This window comes from Microcebus murinus, chromosome 14 (genome assembly GCF_040939455.1).
Source record: "Microcebus murinus isolate Inina chromosome 14, M.murinus_Inina_mat1.0, whole genome shotgun sequence".
Classification (NCBI taxonomy): domain Eukaryota; kingdom Metazoa; phylum Chordata; class Mammalia; order Primates; family Cheirogaleidae; genus Microcebus; species Microcebus murinus.
The window spans coordinates 23,824,304-23,847,403 of record NC_134117.1 but is presented as its reverse complement, the minus strand read 5'-3'; the positions used below and the strand labels follow the sequence as shown (position 1 = coordinate 23,847,403).

Here is a 23,100-nt window from a genome sequence, read left to right as displayed (position 1 = left end):
TAGGGTTTTTGCCAAACTATTTACTACCTCCTTATGAGGAAGTGGTGAATCGACCTCCAACTCCTCCCCCACCATACAGTGCCTTCCAGCTACAGCAGCAGCAGTTGCCTCCACAGTGTGGCCCTGCAGGTGGCAGCCCCCCAGGCGCTGATCCCACCAGGGGTTCTCCAGGGGCACAGAGCAGCCCCTTGTCTGGGCCCAGCAGAAGCAGCACAAGACCCCCAAGCATCGCTGACCCTGAGCCCTCTGACCTGCCAGCTGACCAAGCAGCCACCAAAGCCCCTGGAATGGAGCCCAGTGGCTCCGTGGCTGGCCTGGGGGAGCTGGACCCAGGGCCCTTCCTGGACAAGGATTCAGAATGTAGGGAGGAGCTGCTGAAAGATTACAGCCCTGAGCATGGCAGTGTACTCCCTGACAGCAAAGACAAGACACCTGGGAGACATCGCCGCTTCACAGGTGACTCGGGCATCGAAGTGTGTGTGTGCAACCGGGGCCACCATGATGATGACCTCAAAGAGTTCAACACGCTCATCGATGATGCTCTGGATGGGCCCCTGGACTTCTGTGACAGCTGCCACGTGCGGCCTCCTGGTGACGAGGAGGAAGGCCTCTGCCAGCCCTCCGAGGAGCAGGCTCGAGAGCCTGGGCACCCCCACCTGCCACGGCCGCCCGCATGCCTGCTGCTGAACACCATCAATGAGCAGGACTCGCCAAACTCCCAGAGCAGCAGCTCCCCCAGCTAGAGCAGGCCCTGCCTGTGTTCAAGAACTTGACAAAGCAATCAGGGTTGGGGAGAACCACAAGAGAAGCATTAAGTGACTTTTGTTCCCTTTTTTTTTCCCCTTCTCTCCCGCATTTTCCTACATCTCCAGGTACAGTTCGGGGTGTGGATGCCTCTTCTTCACCCACAAAAGCACAGTGTTGTGGAGGGCTGAGAAGTTGGTTCTGCGACTCATTCCTCATAGCCCACACCCATCCCTTCTTTTTAAGTCATATCTCACCTACATGTTGGGGTCAGAGATATGTGTGTTTTAAAAGCCCTCACTAATGGAGGCTGGGACTGTGCCCTGAGATGATTCTTGGTGATAGAGTGGATTTATGCCTGATTATAGTTTAAGAGAACTTTGTTGTGTCTCAGCCCAGGAGAGGCAGCCTATCTTGGCCCTGGGTGAAGAAGGAAGCCCACAGAGGCCCAGGGTTTGTTACCTGTGGCTGCCAGGGTCTGCAGAGCCAGAATTGGGCTAATCCTGTGGGACGACGAGAGCTGGCAGGCCATTGATGGTAGATTGGTAGGGGACTTGTTGATCTCTCAAATTCCAGGTGACAAGTTAGATGCACCCAGTGCATCCTTGATGGGCCCTTTCCCAGGAGGCCCTCACTAGCTGCAGACTGGGTCAGGTGTAGAAGATTATACTGCCTTTTCTTTGGTTTTTCTTTTAAAAACAAACAACAAAAGAGCCAAAAATAAGAATGTTACCGGTGGGCATGCAAGAATTCTCTTCTGGAAGAGGAAGGTTTGTGGCTCTCCCAAGTTGGCCTTCAAAGATCCCGGCTATGTTTGAGCCAGAGGGGAGATATTTTGTATGAAAGCTTGGATGGGAGCTATCTTGGGGACTTCTGTGAGCAGGAGGCCCCCAGTGGCTGTGGGGAGAGATGCTGCTTTCTGCATCTCTGTCATTTGGTCTATGCCCACAGGTGACCGGCATCAGCAGAGAACACCCTCTGCTGTCTGCATGTCTCAATGTTCCACGTGAACAAACGGACCGAGGAAGCTGTGGGGCCTAAGGAAGGGCACCCCCACAGCCTGGCTCTCACACAGTATTTTGTCTTTGATCTGAATAAGTTTTTTGGGGGGGTGGGGGGCACGGTTGTTGTTTGTTTTAAAATGACCACTTGGAAGAAATACCTTAGTTATCTGTGGTTTTCCTGCCTTGTCCCTGCCCCCACCACTTTGGAGTGGGGCAACTCATTTTTCTATAGCTTATGTGAAGAGTCTGAGCGGCTCAGGTGGGAGGTGAGGGCGGCCGTCCAGAAGGCTGCAGGATCCTTAGGACTATGTTTGGCTTCAGGTGACCAGTTGAGCTCGGTTAAGAATAATCCGAATGGAGAAAGCTGAAAGTAACATTCCCCATCCAGCCCTATTCACGTGAAGAGTTTGGTTCTTTCCCCACTCTTGAATGGTGACATTCAGACAAGGCATTGATGTTATGGTAAGAAAGGAAGAAAAAAATATATATATATACGTATATATATATATATATCTCCAAAAACAGACAAATCCAAGGCTGTGAGGTGAACAAGTGTCTGCGTTTGGATTCCACAAAACCAAAATCCATGTTGAACAAAGTGAAGTCCGTACACAGTGACTTTTTGGGTGACCCCGTGTGTGTGTGTGTGTGTGTCTGTCTGTCCGTCCGTCCGTCCGTCCGTCTGTGTATGTGCGTCTGTTGTGTGCGAGCCCCGAGCCCTGTTTTCCTGTGAAGATACTTTGAGTGGCAGCCATTCTGTTCATGTGACCCACACGTCTGGAGCACAGATGGCCCTCTCAAGGTAATTTATTTTACACATTTACTGTTTACTGAACAAATGTCTGACTCTGTACTCGGGTGTACTCAGTAGCATTGTCAACGGCAGTCCCCCTTTGTTTGCCAGAGATACTGTGCTTGAAGTAGAGGTTTTACTCTGCTCATCACTGCAATTTGCACATTGCTCCATGGACACTCGGAGGCCTGTGTTCTGTTCCCTGTCAATGGAAACGTGCTCTGAACCTGTCTGCCTCCCTCGGCTGCTCCTGGCCCTCGGTATCAGCCTCCGGGGGTGTCCACAACCACTTGGGACGGATGGTGAAGGTGGAGTTTCAGACAGAAGCTTGATTGGATCTTCAGTGACAAGCTTGCGCTACTGCCTGTGGCCCAGAAGTCGGCCCTGCCCAGAATTGCCAGGAGGAGGCTTTGGGGGACACTACAGGTACCGCAGGGCTCCCGCAGGTACTGCCCTCTGCGGAGTCCAGCAGACACAAGCAAGCAAGCTGGTGTGTGGCCAGAGTCGGCCAGAGTGCGTCAGCAACCCTCAGATGCCTTCCCTTCCACCTTTTTAAAAAGAGAAAATCCAAGTAACTCACTGAAGTGTCTCAAAGGAGAACAAGTTTTACCAAAATGAATCCTCCTTTATTTAACTGATCAAATGGATGAACTCTGACCCTCTCAAGTTTCTTTCCCCAGTTAGAGCTGGGGGACTGGTCTGAGTATCAGCTGTTGGGCTCACTGCAGCCCCTACCCTTATGGTGAGAGAAGACAAAATACAACCTGCAGGGCTGGGCTTGATTCCTGAGGCACAGTCTGGCCCCTGCTACAAGAGGCTACCCTGCTCAGAAAGACGGAAATAGGGGATTGAAGGGATAGTTGGGGGGCCAGGGAGATTTGATTGAGTGTGGTTTTCCAGGTGAATGAGAAGGATGGGGTTGGTCGAGGGTTTGGTGCTACAGTCGGAGATTTGCAAATGCTAACACATTCCTGTGTGAGGCACATCACCGTTTGTCAGTTGTTGTGAATATGTGTATTTTAAGCAATAAGATTCAGCTGGTCAGACTTTTCTGGGCAGTCTCAGTGACGCATTTCCTGTGCTGTGATTGTTCTGAAGACAGAGTGGCTCTAACCACTGTGAGAAGCCCAAATAAAAATCAGTCCCCAAAATTCTAATGCTCTTTTTTCTTGTGGTACTCTTGTTCCTTTTTCCTCTTTTTCAGACTTCAGGGAATTGCATCTCAGGATCCTAAACCACAAGCGCTTTTTCCTTCTCCACACAGAGACCGAGAGGTGTCACATAGCAGTGGGACAGGGTCCTGGGCCAAGGGCAGGCTGCTGAGTCCACACTTTGCCCTTTGCTTGGAGTCCCCGCCCCCCCAGCCCACTTACTGTCTGTCAAGGGAGTGTGTCTGATGTTTGAAATACTTTGTGAAGTCCCACAAACAGGTTAAAATCAAACCCCCAAAACCAGAAACAAGTTTTGTCAGGCACCCCATAGCTAAAACATGACATTTAAAAGGAAGCAAGCACTCTGAGAGGTCACTTTTGTTGATACACTAGACATGGGTGTAGATGCTTGGCCTTGGAATTTAATATACAAAAATACATATTGCGTTGCCCACTTTGTGCTCAGCACTGCCTTAGATGCTAAGGATAATGCAAAAGAAATACATAAGACAAGGGCCCTGCTCTTTAGAACTTAAATTATAGTCAGGAAGATAAAACATACATGTGTAAAATAGCTGCTTAACGTTATAAGGTAGGTTGAGATGAAGTGAGTAGTACAGATTCAGAGACTCTCCAGGAGTAGTGGGAGATAGTTTTGAGATCCTGAACGCCAGGCAGGAAGCCTCAGGACTGATTTTTAGGTAGCAAGTGTGCCAACATGTCATTGTAGGCCAGCGATCTTTCGTAAGACAAGGAGAGTTGCTTTGTTTTACCCTCTGCTTAAGACTGTTGGGACTTCAGATGTATGTCCTTGCTTGAAGTCCAGGGGAAGGAACAGCTTGCTACCTCTGCCCAGGGAGGAGGACACTCCTACCCAGCAAGACTTCTCTTTGGGCTACCCACAGATGTAAACCAGATGCATGTGCTAGTTGCTCTTCCAAAAGGGGTTCCTGCCTCCTCGAATGGAGTGCTCACTAGTGGGCCTGGGCTCCAGGTGTACTGGCAGTGAGTGTTGTCCTCCCCTGGCTTGCACAGCAGTCAGCCCTATTGTTTCTGAGAGGCCAGTGTTAGCTAGATATGCCCATGTCCCTATCTTTGACCCTGGCCAGAGGACACTGTCCAGGCCCCTCGGTATTGATAGTGGTGTGATGGCCGCCTAGTTCCTTCTAGACTGTTGGGCTCCTCCAGGCAACTCTCATGGAGCCATATTAGCAGGTAGGGATAGTTCCATTCTAAAACCACAGGAAAGAACTAGGGAAAACATCCTTCTTGCCTTCTTTAAGCTAATGTTTGAGTGGCATACAAGCAGAATAGTACAGCTCTTAGGGACTGGTCACCAGAGGCTGTGCATGGACCCTTGATGCCAGATCTACAGCCCCCACCCTCTGCCACCATTGTACCCTAGGCTCCTGAGTCACTGAGTGTCTCATTTCTCTAATGAGGTATGGCATTGGTTGTCTCTATTGCCCCAAGTGACCAAGTTCAAGTGGAGATAGTACCAATGCCCTGAAGCACAAAACAGTTTTGTCGAACAAGAATTTCATTATCCAGTTTCTTCTGTTTTCAGCTGGGGGCAAAAGCCAGGGTTTGACTCAGGAGGAGGAAGGGAAAGTGGATTTAGCTGAAGGGTTGTGGGTCAGGGGAGGTATTTGGGATTTGGATTCCAGCCAAGGGGCAAGTGTGGCCTTACTTAGGAGCTCAGCCTTAACCAGCACCTACCATGTTCCAGGCACAGGAACACAAAGATGCCTTCCACCTGGCTTCTCTTTAGAAGAGCTAATAATGGTCTAGAGAGGAAGGAAGGCACACACGCAGTTTTAGTCGTGCATAGTAAGCACCACGAAGCTTGTGTGCAGGAGTTGCTATGGAAGAGACTTTAGCCCAACTGGGAGTTCAGGGCAGACTTCCTGGAGGAGGTCACCTTAAACTGAACTTGCCAGTTGAAGAAAGGTACAACAGGAATTCTAGGCAAATGTTTGTCCTGCAGATGAGGACAACTGTGTGGGAGACCTAAAACAGGAGACTATATACACGCCATGTCAAATGCTGTGAGCACTTCAGCCTTTCTAGGTGATTGCATTCTGGGACATGTCAAGAGATAAGGCTGGAGAGAGAAGCAGGTCATAAAAAAGATTTTTATTTGCCTTTATTGTTTTGTTGGTTGACTATTTCTACAGTGCCAGGTCTTGTCCAAGCATCTTAGCCACATTTTCTTATTTTAGCCTCGAAACAGTTCTCCAGGCAGTTATTTGTTTTATTAATGGGATTGAGGCTTTCAGAGGAGTTAACGTGTCCAAGATCACACAGCTAATAGAGTAACCGGCAGAGCCAGGATTCGAGGCCAGATCTGTTGACTCCAAAGCTCAAGCAGACCAGAGTGTGAAGAGCTACGATGTTGGTGTACAAAAGACCTTGTGACTTATTTTCAAAAGCGAGAGGAAACTAGAGAAAGGTGCACTGAGCAGGGAGTAATGTGAAAGATGAAGCAGATGCCATTTCCTCCAGAGCCACTTTACCCTTGTCCCCCTGCCCCCTCCCCCAGGGGCCCCCCAGGCCCAGCACTGCTCCTCCAAGACCCTCTTGGTGCTGAAATGGCCTCACACCTGGGACAGGTGGCGCCTGCTGCATTTCTTCAGATCATTGTTAACTTGCCCAGGAGGGTGTCACCCCTTGAAACACTGTAAAACTCCCAAGAGTTAAAGCTGTTTGGCTTTTGTCTCTTTTCCTTCAAAAGAGTATTCTGGTCTTCCTCAAAGGAGATCAAAATAGAGCTTTCAGTGTTTGTGAGGGGAAGAAGAGGATTTTTGTTTGATCTGAAATTTCTTCTCACTCTGTAGAAGCCTGTTCCTTACCGTAGTTGAATATTCCTTCCATTTCATGTTTTCTCACCAAGAAGTCTCAAGAAACCCAATCGCATTGGAAAATGTTACAAAACACCCTCTGTTGGAGCCATGAAAGGAGTTTGTCTTTGGGCTCCCCACCCACTTCCAGCTGTCAGCCGCCCCGGCTCAGCTCAGAAGGGCCAGGCCAGGCGGGCCGCCAGCCAAGGGCTTCGGGGGCCCTACAGGGTCTCTGGAGCTTCCAGAGTGGGTTCCTGGAGGTCCCATGTGTGGATGGACCTGTCTGCACACACCCACTGCCCCCTCCCAGCCCAAACCAAGCTGGTGGCTGTGAGGAGGTTTGTATAAACCCTCAGAGAAAGACTTTGTGGCTTTGGACACTGACGATGATGATAAAGCCAATATTTACTGAGGCACTGAACGTATTGCATAGGTTTGTATTTGATCCTCACGGCAACACCGAGGTCAGTACTATTTCTGTATACACCTCAGCCCCTCATACTGCAGATATGAAAACTGAGGATTAAGAAGACCACAGAAGTTGCCCGTGGCCGCTCGGTCTGTAAATGACAGAGAATCTGTCTCCATAGCCGGGCCTGTGTTATCTGTGTGTCCCGTCCTTGTGGGACGCTCCTGCTTGCAGCCCTTTCTGCCTTTCCTCCTCCCCAGAGCTCAGATAGTGGGCAGCACAGTTGGTGAGTTACCCCGCCTGCCAAATGAGGAAACAGGTTCAGGGCTAGGAGACTGGGGGGCACTCGGGTTCCTCCTGACGCAGTGCCCTTCCCAGCCCACCCTGGCCTCTGTGACTGGACCCCTGTCCTCCAGAGAGGGGCGTCCACATCTGTGAGGGAGACTGCAGAGAGGGCTCCTCATTTGCTTCTGGTTTTGTGGCCACCAGAGGCCGACCAGAACGTTCACTGGCTCTCACCCCTGCCAAGGTTATGAGGGAACGACTCCCCTGCCCCTTGCAGGGGAGTCTGTGGGGAACCACTTTTCTCCTGGAAGGGGTGGCTCATAGCTCACCAGAGCTGATTATTAGGGTTTCAGGAATTTTATGAGCTTCTTACTAAACACCCAGTTTAAAAAATTAAACAATATAAACCTATAATTGAATAAGTTATATTAAAAACAAAGGTAATAAACACTCAAAATGGATCATTTGCTAATTCTTTCTACTACATGTTACTACTATTTATTCCCTTGAGTTTACTTAAATCTATATATCAGTATGGTGGAACTATTATATAATGGCATTTTCTACATAAAGGCAAAGAAGATATTTTGCCACTGTGCATCCCTTCCCAACTCTGTTCAGTGACATCACATTGACAGCTTGAAGTTGGTCATGGTGGTGGGATCAGCAGACACCACAAATCAGGGCTAATCCCTGCCCCCTCCCCCCACACTCAGAGCTGGTTAAACATTTATTGTCACACCACTGGTTAAGGATAGTATGAGGCTCAAAAAGTGACTGTGGGGTCTTAGCAAAAACCTTCCAGCTTTGCCAAAGATCTGGGCTTCTTTCTGCAAAAGGAGATAGAGTTTATTTGCTTATTACTGGGCCAATTCTCATGTGTCTAATTGTCTACCTGTCAGGTGCTGATATGCAAATAAAGAACATGAGAAGGTTCCACTTGAACCCCAGAGATACAGAGGTGGACAGTGTCCCTGGGGGACACCACCCCCACGTCGAGCCCAGGCAGATGCCAAGGTTCAGTACCAAGGAGCAAGCTGAATGCTAAAGAGGGACAGTCACGGTGGGTGGGAGTCATGAGAAATGGGTCAGAGCAGGTTTAGGCCAATGGGGAAAAGGCCTTCCAGACAGGGGCAGGGCACAGTTTGGGCAGGAGTCAGAGTTCATGAGGTCATTTTCTGAAGGACACTCAGCTTTTCTGAAAGGTACTTTCCCCAGCCACACTTCCAGAAAGCCCTTCTATGTGACCCCCAGGACAGGTAGAAGAGCATGGCTACCTCCTCCTCATCCATCACTGAAACTGTGGGCTCTGATCATAGCCCTGCTGCTTAGTAGCTGTGCAACTTGGGGCAAGTCACACACCTTGCCCGGTGGCTCTCAGTTTCCTCTCTTCAGTATGAAGAGTTAGTCTCTCATTTCCCTGTCATTGAGTGTTCTGGTTCAATAGTTGGAGACTGGATGTTTATCCCAGTTCAGCTCACCACTGCTTCTACAGAGGAGACAGGCTCTCTGCTGATTGTTTATCTGTTCATCACTAGTCTGCAAAATGCCTTTTAAATTCTGAACAAATTTGAAATACTTAACTCTCCCCCAGCCAATCCTGCCCCCTATGCTTTGAGATGAGGGTAGCTTGGCTGTGGCCCAGCAGCCAGCTCCTGGGGAAGAGCAGGCTGGGAGAGGGAAGGAGGCAGCCTTCAGTTCAGCCTTTCTCTTCAGCTCACGTGGTGCCAGCATCTCTCCCAGGCTGCGTGTGCTGTGGGCTCCTCAGCAAGGTCCCAGGGTAACTGGCGGGTGACAGCCAAGACTGAGCTGGGAGGATAGGAGGGAATGGTCCACCACCCCTGGATAACAAAGCTCTTGGAAGGAAGGAGGGCTGCTGTAATTAGAAACCTGTCCTCTCCTTGTAGGGTCTGCGTTGGTCTTTTCTGTCTGAACAGTTAGCCAGGCAGGGTCTCAGCCTTCCCCTGCTGGTCTTTCCAGAGCCTTCTGTCTAGTCAGAGGGGAAAGGTTGGGTTGATGATCTGACCCTGGTCTGGCTGGCGCCAGGGAGCTGGGGACAGAGCCTCTCTCCAGGCTAAAGGGCAAGGGTCAGTTTCTTCTGGGGCGTCTCAGGACATTTTTCATTTGTAGAATGAAAAACCTTGGCCAATGGCCAAGGTTTAAAGATGCTGATTTCAAGGTTTGAAGGAGTCTGGGCCACATTTTCAGGTGAGGAGCCTTTCATAGACTTCCTGGGGTTTTTGAGTAGGGAGAAGGGGCAGAGCCCAGGCGCTGCAGCAGAAGACAGCGCTTTCTACCAAGGGAAAATGGACCAACACAGGACGGTAGTGGCAAATCGAGTCTGGGGGTTACATACACACCCCCAAAGCCCAACCTGTGAGGCACTTGTAGTGAAGCCTGTTTGGATCAAAACAAACAATATTCATTGCTCTACTTTCAAAATGTAAACTCAACCTTGCCCCTTCTCGCTGTTTCCACTGCTGCTGCCGTGGTCTGAGGTTCCCCCTTCATAACTGCTCTGCCAGCCCCCCACCCCTGCTCCCTCTGCAGACCACTCTCCATGTAGCAGCCGGGGTGATCGTTCAGACACACGAACTAGATCACTCCACTTACATGTTCAAACCCCGCTAAGGACTTCCTATCATATTTGGAATAAAAATGCAACCTCCTTCTGGCTACTGCTTCCTACTCACAAAGACCTCCTGGGACCTGGCCCCCATCTTCCACTCTGGCCTCACAGGGGACAACTCTTCCCTTTACCGGCCTCTCCCACCTGCAGACCTTCTCACCTGGGCCTCCTCAGCAGTGAACACTCTCCCCACAGTGGCCACACCTTCCCCACCTCCTTGTTTAGAGCGGCCACCCCTGACCTCTGCCATTCTCTCATCACATCACACAATGTCATTGACTTCCTAGCACTTCTGAGTCTCTGAAATTCTTATTTGGTTGTTAGCCCTCAATAGAAAGTATTCTTCATGAGTCAGAAAGCTCAAGTGTCCCGGGAGTGAATGGCACATAATAGGTGCTCAACAAGATATCTGTTGAAAGGATGAGGGAGCAAATGAATAAATGAATAAGCTGCTCAGGAACCTTCTGGAGAAAAGGGTTTAGTTTATGCACATCACTGCTGCAGGCTGGAAAAGAGGGCAAGGTGGGCTGGGAGGAGAGGGATGGAGGGAAAGGTGGGGGAAGCACCTCTAATCTAATTCTGCACTGTGGGGCCAGACAGGGTGGAGTCAGGGGTGTTAGGTAAGGCCTTTAGGTGCTAGCCTCAGCTTGGGCTTCCCTCCAGGCCTGGCGCACCTTCATCTTCACTTTGAAAGGCTCGATCAGAAAGACCAACTTGGGTTTGCCTTCCAGGGAGGGCAGCTGCCCATCATCTGGCACGTCCAGCTCGAACCTCTGCAGCAACCAGGACATGAAGAGGAAGAGCTCCTGGCGGGCCAGGACTTCACCCACACAGGAGCGGGGGCCCGCTCCGAAGGGCAAGTAGCTCAACGATGGTGAGATGAGCTGGCTCCCCGTTGAATCCAAGAAGCGCTCTGTAGGCAAGGAAAGGCCCCAGGCAGGGCCAGGACGGGAGTGAGCAGAGGCATGCCTCTGCCTGGGCTAAAGGGGAGACATGACCCTGCCCGGGGAACCGCAGATACAGTCCTGTTCTCAGGTACCCCCTAATGACACAAAGGAAATGAAATATTCCGTAAGGATGGAAAGGAGGTGGTCTCTCCTACGGGATAGAGGGCAGGCTTAATGGGAGACAGATGGCTAGAGGACTTCTTAGAGGAGTCAATTTGCAGTTGGTTGGAAGGAGAGAGGGGAAACGCAGCTGCAAAGAGTTTGGGTCAGTCTACGGCAGGATGGGGTGTCAACAGGTCCCTGAAGTTGGAGCCAAGAGTTTTCTAGCAGCAAGTTTGGCAGAGAGAAGGGGGGTGGGGGTGGTGGAGCAGAGTCCAGGCTGGCTGTGTGGCCCAGGAAGCAGGACAGGACAGGGACTCACCAGGTAGGAACTGGTCTGGCTGGTGCCACTCCTTCTCATTGTGATGCAATGCCCACAGATTGATGACAATCTCCGTGCCCTTGTCAATGGCAAACTCGCCAATGCTGCTCCAGGGAGGGAGGGGAAAAGGAGGTCTGGAACGTTGTCCTCCCCTTCCTGCTCAGCCCCAAGCCCCCATATTCCTCCCTGCTGGGGGGAAGCACCCTGTACTCCCTTATGCCCACTCACTCATCTGCTGAGCTTCTGCCAGATCAAATCTGAACCCAGCCCTTCTCCAGCCCTTTCCTCTCAACAAGTGCTTATGTCAGAGCACTTGTGTGCATGGACATGCGTGTCAGGGTATGTGGGCGTGCATTTAAAGCTGGTGCATGAGTGTGTGTGCTGCAGCTGTTGTCCTGGGTAGAAGCATGGAGTGCCCAGTCTTTCATCCCAGACCATATGTCTCCACCGGCAGCAGGCAGCTTCTGAGGGAAGTTAGCAGAACTGTGGGTTAGTCCGTGGGTGGCAGTGGGTGGCAGTGGGTGGTGGGGACGTTGAGCGGCAGGGTGGGGTGGGATGCTTCATAGTAGTCAGTGGTTGGCTGACTCTAGGTTGACGAGCAGGCTGGGGCGGTGTGGAGGGGGACCAGGTGCACTGGCAGCGGTGTTGGACGCATCGTGGGGCTGGGTGTCACTGGGAGGGGAGGCACACCTGGAGTCAATGTTAGCCTTGTGGGGGATGAGCAGAGGGGCCACGGGCCTGATGCGAAGCACCTCTCGGATGGTGGCCTCCAGCATGATGAGATTGCTCCGGTCGCTGATGGTTGGTGTACGGCTGAAACCTATATTCTGGTCAATCTCCTCATGGATCTTCTTCTTTAACTGAGGGCCAGAGGAGGGTAGATGTGACCAGTGTGCTTAAGCCCCAGAGAAGTATGAAGCATGGGCTTAGAAGAATCCAACTGTCATATCCAGAAAAGCCTGTCCACACATTTCTCAGCGATGGCTCTGAGCCCAGGCTCTGCTTCCAGAAGATGGGGCAGCTCCACTCTGAGGCCAGGGTGAGCCACTGCTTGGGGAAGGAGCAGGGCAGGCCTAGTCTTCCTGCACAGGAGGCCTGAGGGTATTAACTCTCTCTCTCTGGGATCTAGAGGTTGGGCTGGCCAGGGTCTAAGGTAGACGGGAAGGCAGGAATAGGGAGAAGCCCACCTGAGGATTGTGCAGCAGGAAGGCCACAATCCACTTTATCACTGAGACAGTGGTCTCCACACCGGCCCCAAAGATGTCCCCTACTGTGGCAAGAATGTGTTTATCTGAAAGCTTCTTTGAATCCTGGTCCAGGTCACTGTTGTTATTATCTGAATTCATCTTGGCTTGGATCATAACGTCCAGCATGTTGGTGGTAGAGGTGCTCCTGAATCTCTCCTGGTTGGGTGAGGTTGGGAGACAGCGATAAGGAAGGAGCCCCATTTGCAACACTCCTGCTATACTCCTGTCCCAGGCTGGAGGCAACAAGGCTCCTCCTCCTTGCAAGTGGAGTGGGGCTGGGTGGGACCTATGAGCTTGTGGAGGTGGAGGCAGCAGAGGGCCCTCTTTAAGTTTGGGGGCAGGGTGGGTGGTTTCTGGGATCCTTTTCAATTCCTCACTTTCCCACCCCCATTCATAAAGTCAGTTTTTATTGTGCACCTGCTAAGTGCCAGGCTCTCTGCTAGGGTTTGGAGATCCTGCAGTGTCCAAAATGGCCCCCAAGTCTGCTCTCATGACTCTGTTAACCTAGCTGCTATTCTCATCTGCTCCATTACCTACCTTATATTTTTCCATTATTCCATTCAGCAGACCATTTCTCATCTTAACACACTTCCTCAACATTTCCATGCTTTTGTTAGGGAAAATCTGGGGAGTAAAAAGAAATGTCAAATCTATCCCTCTTCTATTTTGCTTTTTCAGCTGCCAGAATCCCTCCTGAAGGCAGATCCTAGCTTTCTGTCCCTGAAGAGTTCCCACTCCCAATTCTGACCTTCAGCCAAGAGGGAAGGCAAGATGCAGACACAGAATGGGATCATTATGACAACTAGGACAATTCCAAACAAGGGGAGAGGGAGAGGTCTCCACTTCCCTGTCTCCATTCAGTCAAACATCACACCCTGACTGCTGTGTGCCCAGTCCTTGGGGGTAAGACAGGCTCGAGTCTGAAGCCTTGAGCAAGCTCCTTAACCTCACTAAGGCTGTTTTCTCATCTGTGCAATGGGGATAATAAAAACTCCTTCCAAGGGGAATTCTGCAATTAGTACATGTAGAAAGCTTAATACTGGCACTCGGTAGTTAAAAAATAAATGGAAGCCATTATCAGGAGTATTTTATTTTATTTTTTGAAACAGAGTCTATGTCACCGGGGTAGAGTGCCGTGGTGTCAGCCTAGCTCACAGCAACTTCAAACTCCTGCCTCAGTCTCCTGAGTAGCTGGGACTACAGGCATGCACCACCATGCCCGGCTAATTTTTTCTATATATTTCCAGTTGTCCAGCTAATTTCCTTCTATTTTTAGTAGAGACGGGGTCTTGCTCTTGCTCAGGCTGGTCTCGAACTCCTGACCTTGAGCAATCCTCCCTCCTCAGCCTCCCAGAGTGCTAGGATTACAGGCGTGAGCCACCATGTCCGGCCCATTATCAGGAGTATTAGGATGTGTGATTAAAAGGTTAAGCCTACTTCAGTAGAGAGTGGCAAAGGTTTTGAGAGGGGGAGGAGATAGAGGTCACTGTGGCTGAGGGGTCAGGGAAAAGACGGGTTTGGAGCTGGGCAGGAAAAGAAGGAAGAATTGGGTCTGCTGGAATCCCACGGGGGGCCTGGCCGCGTCCTCACCTGCAGCCAGGGGAATATGTCCACCAGACTGCCGCTGCCCAGATTCTCCAGGATGCCCTCGTTATACTTCTGTATCACTGTCAACTCGGGGTCCCCGTACTTGTAGGAGTTGTTGAAGCAGATCAAGCAGATTATGTTGGTTATCGCCAGGAAGATAGGCACGGAAATATCTATGGACTGTCCCTCGTAGGTGACCAGCACATCACACAATACACCGATTTCCTGACATACTGAGGGGAGAGAGGGCAGGAGGGTGGGAAATGAATCAGTCAACACCCTTGCCCCACCATCCCCAGCCAGAGCAGGGACAGGTAGCAGGTGGCCACTAGATGGCAGCAATAGCCAAGAAAAGGCCGGACTGGGCCATTCCTAACCCTCTCCCCTCCGCAGTCCTCTTCTCCCGCAGCACCTGCTGTGGGATCCCCTCAGCCCTAGGGCCCAGCCTGGCACTCACTGATCTTCTCCAGTTTCTGGTTGCCGTCCTTGAACAGGGCAAAGGTGGCCAGCACCAGCTTCCGATGCAGCTGCCAGTGGGAACCAGCGTCAGCGAAGGCGATGCCCTTTCCATTGTCCGACAGGATGTCTAGGGAGGCCTTTGGAAAGCAAGCAGGGTTGTAGGAATCCCACACCATCCACCCCACCCTTGACCTGGGCCTCCGGTACCTGTTCCCCTTCCTGGGGGAGAAGGCAGGTATCTGCCATGCTGACTCCACTAAGGCTGTGAGGTCCCAGCAGCACAGGCCCTAAGGCCCCCTGCTCCCAGTTCCATCAGAGGGACACACAGTGAGGAGGAAGAAAGAACCCTGAGTTAGAATGCAGGAGGCCTGGGGTTCAGTCCTCTGATGGGGTGACCTCTGAGCCTCTCTTTTCTCATCAGCTTCTGACCAGGGGATAAGCTCTCAGAATCGTGCCTGTCCTGGGGGTGGGGGCGGGCCAGCTTGTAGAGATCAAAGACTACCCAGACCACTGTCTTGCCCTGGGTTTTCTGGGAAGTGCTAAAGGCACATCTCATCTCGTTTTGGTTTCCCCTTCCATTGCAAGCCTGTGCACCTGACCCCAAGCCCACGTCTGGAGAGTGCAACAGTTCCGTCCACCCAGTCAGGTCTTGGGCCAAGCAGCCTCCTCCTAGAGGTACCCCCAAAGCATAAGGGTCCAAAGCCTCCCTTTTCCATCCCCTGACCCCTAAGCCCCACCTGACTAGACTCCTCCATCCTCTCTGCTCTAGAGAGGAATCTAGTAGAGGTGGGTGCTGGGATGGGGGATCCAGGTGGGTTTCTGGATGGTTAGTGCCCACCCCCCACCAGGAGCACAACAGCAAGCTCTGTAGGTCAGCCCCCATCGCCACCCCGTGGGCTAGAGCAGCTGGGGACAGCTCCAGGGAAACTACAATCCCAGCCTTCAGGAGCCAGGCCACTTCTCCCATGGAGTACTACGTAATCACTACCCCCATTTTCCAGGAAGAGTAACATTAATACTGGTTATTTTTGGAGCACATACTGTGCTGGGCGCTGAGCTAAGCACTTTATATGCACCTCCTCAGTTCTTTGGAGAGGTCTAGGCCCAGAGAGACTATCATCCCATTCAGGGCCAGGATGGCCCCCTCAGGCCACTGCTGTCACCCCATCCCACACCCTGGGCAGCCCAGTAGAGGAGGCTTTCCTTTAATTCTTCCTGCCGACTGTAGAGGCTGGGTGGGATCTGAGGGGTTGCTCCCCTCCCATCACCCCACTGGTCTGGTTTCGGAAGAATTACAGGTTGTTTGGAGCCAGAAGGATCATTCCAGCCACAGTCCTGGCTGAAGATCTGAACACCCCCAGGGGCTGGTGAGGGAGGGAAAGATTGGTACTGCTTACCACATGGGGCCGCCCAGAGAAATCCTTGCCCTTCTTAACAAGCACCTCCTTGGCCAGCTGGTAGTGGCCGACAACCACTAGAGTCTTGGAACCCATACGAACAGAATAGATGGGGCCGTATTTTTTCTGCAGCTTGAAGAATTTGACATGTTGATGGCCATGTCTGGGGAGGAACGGCAGGCTGCCCACCAGGGGCAGAGACGGCAGGCTCTTGGGATACTTGGCACCAGGGCACCTTACCTTGGGCCAAAAGAAATAGGCTAGGGTGAGCAGCAAGAGAGCCACGAGCTCCCACATTGTGGCCCGGTGCTGGCAGGCAGGATGGAAGAGCCACAGCGACTCTAGGGTATGAGGAGGCCGTTTTAAGGGCTGCTTCACCTTGACTTGGTGTTATCTCTTGCCTTGTGAAGGTTTGTCCTGGAGCAGAGCCAGGCCCGAGCCTTCTCAGAACAGAGAGAAGGGGAGTGCAGTCCTCCTCAAGGGCTGGCTCGACTCCAGGGCAAACCCCAGGAGGAGGAGGTAGGTAAGGGAGGACTGCTGAGTCTCCTCCCCGGAACTCCCCATCCGTGGATGACCCCAGAGTGCACCAGAAGCAAATGGTACCTGGCTTAGGAACCAAGGCTTGGGACTTTCCATGTTGTAAAATCATTTTACATGGACAGATGACAGAGTCAGGAGGGTTGCGAATGTCCAAGATATTTTGTCTAGTCTTATTATTTCACAGCTAAGGAAATGAGAACTTCAAAAGTAAGGTCACCCAAGATAGTGATAGCAAGAACACAGATGTCCTAACTCCTATTTTGCTGCTCTTTCTAGCGGCAAGGAAGCGTAGTGGTTCAGAGCACAGGCCCAAGAGTCAGATAGGCTTGGGTTCAAAATCTAGCTTGGCCACTTTCTAGCTATATGACCTCGGGTGAGTTATGTAACTTAATTAACTTTTTTTTGTTTTTGTTATGAGACAAGGTCTCACTCTGTCAGCAGGGCTAGAGTGCAGTGACCTTTTCCTAGCTCACTGCAAACTCAAACTCCTGGGCTTAAGCAAACCTCCTAGCTCAGTCTCCCAAGTAGCTGGGTGTCTGCAGGTGCATGCCACCACACCTGGCTAATTTTTGAATTTTTTGTAGAGTCAGGGTCTTGCTATTACCCAGACAAACCCCAGCAAGGAGCAGAAATTCCATCTCCCACTTTTGTGAGTCTTCATCAATGAGTCCTGGTTGCTTGTCTGATGATCCAGCTTTTCTATAAAGATTGACACCAACAATGTGCACTCCCTTGGGGGGTGTGACTTTATCTGGTAATATCAAATCATTGATAAATACTGAATGAGCGGGCCGGGCGCGGTGGCTCACGCCTGTAATCCTAGCACTCTGGGAGGCCGAGGCAGGTGGATTGCTCAAGGTCAGGAGTTCAAAACCAGCCTGAGCGAGACCCCGTCTCTACCACAAAAATAGAAAGAAATTAATTGGCCAACTAATATATATAATATAAAAATCAGCCGGGCATGGTGGCTCGTGCCTGTAGTCCCAGCTACTCGGGAGGCTGAGGCAGGAGGATTGCTTGAGCCCAGGAGTTTGAGGTTGCTGTGAGCTAGGCTGACACCACGGCACTCACTCTAGCCTAGGCAAGAAAGCGAGACTCTGTCTCCAAAAAAAAAAAAAATACTGAATGAGCCACTGAAGGACTCCAGCAGATGAGGATAGTATCTCTCAGGAAGTTCTACTAATAAGAGCTCAGAAAAACTAGGGACCCCATTTTGTAATAATAATGATAAGAATATAGTACAATATCTAATGATGTGCACTTACTTTGTGCCTGGCAGCACTTTCACGTGCATTATCTCATTGAGCAGATTAAATATGACAATTACAACAACGCTGAGAAGTAGATCCCGCTGTTATTCCCATTTTACAGATGAGGAAATCTAAACTTTAAAAGGTTAAATAAACATAAGGTTACCACATCACACAATTCCACTCCTAGGTATATACCTAAAAGAATTGAAAACAGGGGCTGGGGGCTATGGCTCACGCCTGTAATCCTAGCACTCTGGGAGCCTGGAGGGGGGAGGATTGCTTGAAGTCAGGATTTAGAAACCAGTCTGAGCAAGAACAAGACTTCGTCTCTACAAAAAATAGAAAGAAACTAATTGGCCAACTAAAAATATATAGAAAAAATTAGCCGGGCATGGTAGCACATGCCTGTAGTCCCAGCTACTTCGGAGGCTGAGGCAGCAGGATCATTTGAGCCCAGGAGTTTGAGGTTGCTGTGAGCTAGGCTGACACCACAGCACTCTAGCCTGGACAACAGAGTGAGACTCTGTCTCAATTAAAAAATAAAAATTAAAAAAATCCTAAGTAAATAACAAAGAGAATTCAATTCTATACTACATGGAGACACTCTGGACAAGGTATTAGTTGTTTATTCTAGGAATGGGTAGACACCAAGATATCTATTAATATAATGAATCTCTTAAATAAGTCAATATTTGTCACAAGTGTTTCATTTTATTTATTTATTTATTTTGAGACAAGGTCTCACCCTGTCACCCAGGCTAGAGTGCATTGGGGTGATCATAGCTCACTGCAAACTCAAACTCCTGACCTCAGGCAATCCTAAGGATTTTATTTTTTTTATACTTCTATTCATATGAAAAATTGAGTTACAGTTTTCTTATTTGTACATGGCCAGGTTTTGGTATTATGATTTTGCTAGTTTTTTTAAAGTTATCTGAGAAACTCTCAGTCTTTTTGTATGTCCTATAAGCAGATTAAATATCATCTGAAAATTATCTGTTCTTTAAAGCTATAAATAAAGGTGACCACGAGAACTGTCAGGGCCTAATGTCATTTTGGAGAAGGTAATTCTCTAACAAAACTTTCCAGTTTCCTCAATAGTTATTGCTCTTCTCAACTCTTCTGAATCTTCTTGAGTCAATTTTGGCAGTTATATATTTCTTCAAATGTTATATCTTTCTTGACTCATCAGGAGTTTGTTTTATTAATCTTTTTCAAAGAATCTCCATTTGGATTTCTTCATCAAGTCTTTGTTGTGGTTTGGTTTTGTTCTCAATGTTGATCAATGATCAATGCAAAACATCCTGTATAATTTTAGTTTATACTGAAAGCTTGTATGAATTCTAATTCTCTGATTTCCTTGTCTAAAACATAAGCTCTATTATTTACTAGAATTGAACATATATATAACCTATGACCCAGCAACTCCATTCTTAGGTATGTAACCAACAGAATGTGTACATATGTTCAACAAGAAAATTGACAACTCGTCTAGAAAATAAATGTACTCTTTTTTCTTTACAATTTTTTTTTTTGAGACAGAGTCTCGCTTTGTTGCCCAGGCTAGAATGAGTGCCGTGGCGTCAGCCTAGCTCACAGCAACCTCAAACTCCTGGGCTCAAGCAATCCTTCTGCCTCAGCCTCCCGAGTAGCTGGGACTACAGGCATGCGCTACCATGCCCAGCTAATTTTTTCTATACATATTAGTTGGCCAATTAATTTGTTTCTATTTATAGTAGAGACGGGGGTCTCGCTCTTGCTCAGGCTGGTTTCGAACTCCTGACCTCGAGCAATCCGCCTGCCTCGGCCTCCCAGATTGCTAGGATTACAGGCGTGAGCCACTGCGCCCGGCCTAAATGTACTCTTATTAGTGCATATTTATAATCCATAGAGAAAGGTAATTTGTAAAATCTATTTGGATATGTTCAAATGACCTTGAGGCATGGTTTCAGCCCTTACAATTTTTTGGTCCTTTACAATCCTCACCTGTATGTATTTTTGCAGATTAATTTAGTTATAGAGGAGGTATGAACTAGCCACATCCTTCATTATCTCATGAAAAATTTCTCAGGCCTGGCGCAGTGGCTCACACCTGTAATTCTAGCACTCTAGGAGGCCAAGGCAGGTGGATTGCTCAAGGTCAGGAGTTCGAGACCAGCTTGAGCAAGAGTGAGACCCCGTCTCTACTAAAAATAGAAAGCAATTAATTGGCCAACTAAAAATATATAGAAAAAATTAGCCAGGCATGGTAGCACATGCCTATAGTCCCAGCTACTTGGGAGGCTGAGGCAGCAGGATCATTTGAGCCCAGGAGTTTGAGGTTGCTGTGAGCTAGGCTGATGCCACAGCACTCTAGCCCAGGCAACAAAGTGAGACTGTCTCAAAAAAAATTTTTTTCTCAACCATTTTTTTATATTGTACCTACTGGAATGAGGTCTTTCATTAAGACTTTTATCTAGTGTCTATTTGAAGTTTGATTTGGTGCTACCAGGTTACCATTCTTTTTATTTTATTTTATTTTATTTTATTTTATTTTATTTTATTTTATTTTATTGGAGAAAAGGTCTCACTGTGTCATCCAAGCTGGAGTACAGTGGCATGATCATAGCTTACTGCAGCCTCCAACTCCTAGGCTCACGGGATCCTCCTGCCTCAGCCTCCTGAGTAGGTAGGACTACAGGATGAGTAATTTGATTTGTCCTAGAAAGGGCCACAGTTCAGTCATTTGAACAATTTTACTTCTGGTAAGGAATTGGATTTTACAAGAGTGACTGCACTACTTATATCAGGCATGGCATCGATACTTTTTATATTTACTAAGATGCCAATCAATAAACAATATTGCATCAAGATTTAGTATGGTGTAGCCAAAAGTTCTGTTCTAGTCATAGTCACTTTTTGAATTACAGAAACAATCTAGAGATTCTCCTTCATTAGGAAAATGTAATAGAGTTTTTGGATTAAGAAAGTGACACCAGACCCCAGTTAAAATGGCTTTTGTCAAAAAGACAGGCAATAATGAATGCTGGCAAGGATTTGGAGAAAGGGGAAGTTTCATATACTGTTGATGGGACTGTAAATTAGTGTAACCACTATGGAGAACAGTATGGAGGGTCCTCAAAAAACTAAAAATAGAACTACCATATGACCCAGCAATCCCATTGTTTGCTGTATATCCAAAGGATGGAAATTCGGCGTATCAAAAGATATTTGCACCCCCATGTTTATTGCAACACTATTCACAACAGCCAAGATATGGAATCAACCTAAGTGTTCATTGACTGATGAATGGATAAGGAAATTGTGGTGCATACACACAATGGAATATTATGTAGGCACAAAAATGAAATCCTGCTATTTGAAACAACATGGATGGAACTAGAGAACATTATGTTAAGTGAAATAAGCCAAGTACAAAAAGACAAATCTTGCATGTTTTCACTCACATGTAGTAGCTAAATATTAAAAACAATTGATCTCATGGAGACAGAGAGTGGAATGATGGTTACCAGAGGCTGGGAAATGTAGCCGGGGTTGGAGGATAAAGTGGGGATAGTTAATGGGTGTAAAAATATAGTTAGATAGTCAGACAGAATGAACAATATTTGCTACAAGAACAAAGTGTTAGAGTATACTTTAAAATAACTTAAATTAGAATGTTCCTAACAGAGAAATATTAAATGCCTGAGGTGATGGAAACCCCAATTACTCTGATTTGATTAATTCACATTGTATGCCTGTATCAAAACATCACATTTATCCTATAAAGATATACAACTATTATGTATCCATAATAATTAAAAATTGAAAAATATAGTAACACCAGGCCAGGCATGGTGGCTTATACCTATGATCCCAGCCCATTGGGAGGCCAAGGTGAGAAGATTGCTTGAGGCCAGAAGTTCAAGACCAGCCTGTACAACAAAGTGAGATGCTATCTTTACAAAAAAAAAAAAAGAAGAAAATAGCTGGGCCTGCTGGCATGTGCCTAGAGTCCCAGCTACTCGGGAGGCTGAGGCAGGAGGATCACTTAAGCCCAGGAGTTCAAGGCTGCAGTGACCTATGATTATGCTCTATACTCCAGCTGAGCCAACAGAATGAGACCCTCTCTCTGAAAAGCAAAGCAAAACAAAACAAAACATCCCCCAAACCACAAGTAGATGATAATAATAGAAAGCAAATAATTAATCAACTAGTAGAAAAATGTTGGTTAGTTTCCATTAGCAGAAGGCATTTACTATATTTGGTAACATTAGCTAGTCTCCATTCTAACAAACCTCGGTCATTAACCCTCAAGGGCCAGCTTGGACTGGGTTGAAGACTATCATGTCTATGACTCCACCCATGAATCCCTGTGAAACACTCCCTTAAACATTTGAAAGAAACAAGATAATCCTGGAAAAAGTGAGAACCCTTGAAACATAACCTTGTGCATAAAAATGAATCACAGAAAAAGCAAGGCAAGCATCAGGAGAATAATCAAGTTAATGGCAAATATAGTGCACAAACAGTATACTTTCAAGCAGTATACTTCCAAAACAAAAAATTTAATAACCTTATACAAAGACCTAGATTTAACAACAAAATGGTGCATCTCTAAACCAAAAGGTCTAATAACTTAATACAAAGTTCTAGGCCTAATTACCTTATACAAAGATTTATTTGTTTACATATAATTGCATAACAAAATTAATTCAGTAACAAGAGTTCATTGAACCTAGTCAGAATTCAAATTGTTGTACAGACTAACTCACATGGCAGTTGACTTAAAGGACAGAGTTTGAGCGCAAGGGGTCTAGTGAGTGCACCTGTTGATCTGAGGGTTCCTCGAGTGCTAGCTTCAAAATATTGTTGGCGGAACTTTCAGAATTGTCAAAGGATGATGGAACCACAACTCAATATATGAAGTAAGAGACAAAACTGAATTTATTATTTACTATACTATGGAATAGCAGGTGTCTCCTAATACGGTTTTGGGAAAGTGTGGAGTTCAGGGATGGATGGATGTGAGCGAGTTGGTATCATCTGTAGACCTGTGGTTACTTGAGTGAGGCTATTGTTGATTGATTGGCACTTAGAGGGGTGATTATTGGGATGAAGCTGTCCTTGAATGACTGACTTTGAGAAGTCAGGGGGCAGATCCTTGTTGCTTGGTTTGCAAAAGGGGGTCACTGAGGCGAGTTGTCAGAGACTGAACATATTTCAGAAGAGTTCTGGTGGTTAGTTTTCTATTGACACATTACCATAAACATTACCACAAACGTAGTGACTGAAAACAATACACTTTATTATCTTATAGTTTTTATGGGTGAGGAATCTAAGTGCAGCTTCACTGGGCCACTTGCTTAGGGTCTTACGAGGCTGTAGTCAATGTATGGGCCAGGGCTGGGTTTT

The 23,100-nt window shown here is 48.2% G+C and overlaps 3 protein-coding genes and 1 pseudogene across 4 annotated transcripts in view; 3 read left to right on the top strand and 1 right to left on the bottom strand.

Annotated features, from left to right (window-relative positions):
* Positions 1–3,692, top strand: part of WBP1L (WW domain binding protein 1 like) — a 61,669-nt gene extending 57,977 nt beyond the window's left edge. For both annotated transcript variants that reach the window (XM_012770193.2, XM_012770202.2), the window contains exon 4: positions 4–3,692. In XM_012770193.2, coding sequence (XP_012625647.1) covers positions 4–743 — 740 coding nt within the window. In that variant the 3' untranslated portion in view covers positions 744–3,692. The remainder of the gene's footprint in view (positions 1–3) is intronic.
* The window catches only part of SFXN2 (sideroflexin 2), a 113,664-nt gene that overhangs the window by 81,673 nt on the left and 8,891 nt on the right, over positions 1–23,100 (top strand). The window contains exon 17 of the mRNA XM_076009816.1: positions 10,587–10,729. The gene's annotated coding sequence lies outside the window, so the exon portion shown is untranslated. The remainder of the gene's footprint in view (positions 1–10,586; positions 10,730–23,100) is intronic.
* On the top strand, positions 2,103–3,692 carry LOC105875698 (uncharacterized; annotated as a pseudogene).
* Positions 10,320–16,427, bottom strand: CYP17A1 (cytochrome P450 family 17 subfamily A member 1). The gene is made up of 8 exons (XM_012770184.3): positions 15,914–16,427; positions 14,515–14,653; positions 14,061–14,290; positions 13,008–13,094; positions 12,411–12,626; positions 11,914–12,083; positions 11,224–11,327; positions 10,320–10,768 (listed from the first exon to the last, which is right to left on the bottom strand). The coding sequence occupies exons 1-8, from the start codon at positions 16,208–16,210 to the stop codon at positions 10,485–10,487; spliced, it is 1,527 nt and encodes a 508-aa protein (XP_012625638.1). The 5' UTR covers positions 16,211–16,427; the 3' UTR covers positions 10,320–10,484.

Coding starts and splice junctions, on each gene's coding strand:
- CYP17A1 (XM_012770184.3), bottom strand. CDS start 16,210: ATGTGGGAGCTCGTGGCTCTCTTGCTGCTCACCCTAGCCTATTTCTTT. Junction 14,654..15,913: donor TCTCTGGGCGGCCCCATGTG/GTAAGCAGTACC, acceptor TGCTTTCCAAAG/GCCTCCCTAGACATCCTGTC. Junction 10,769..11,223: donor GCCAGACCAGTTCCTACCTG/GTGAGTCCCTGT, acceptor CCTTGCCTACAG/AGCGCTTCTTGGATTCAACG.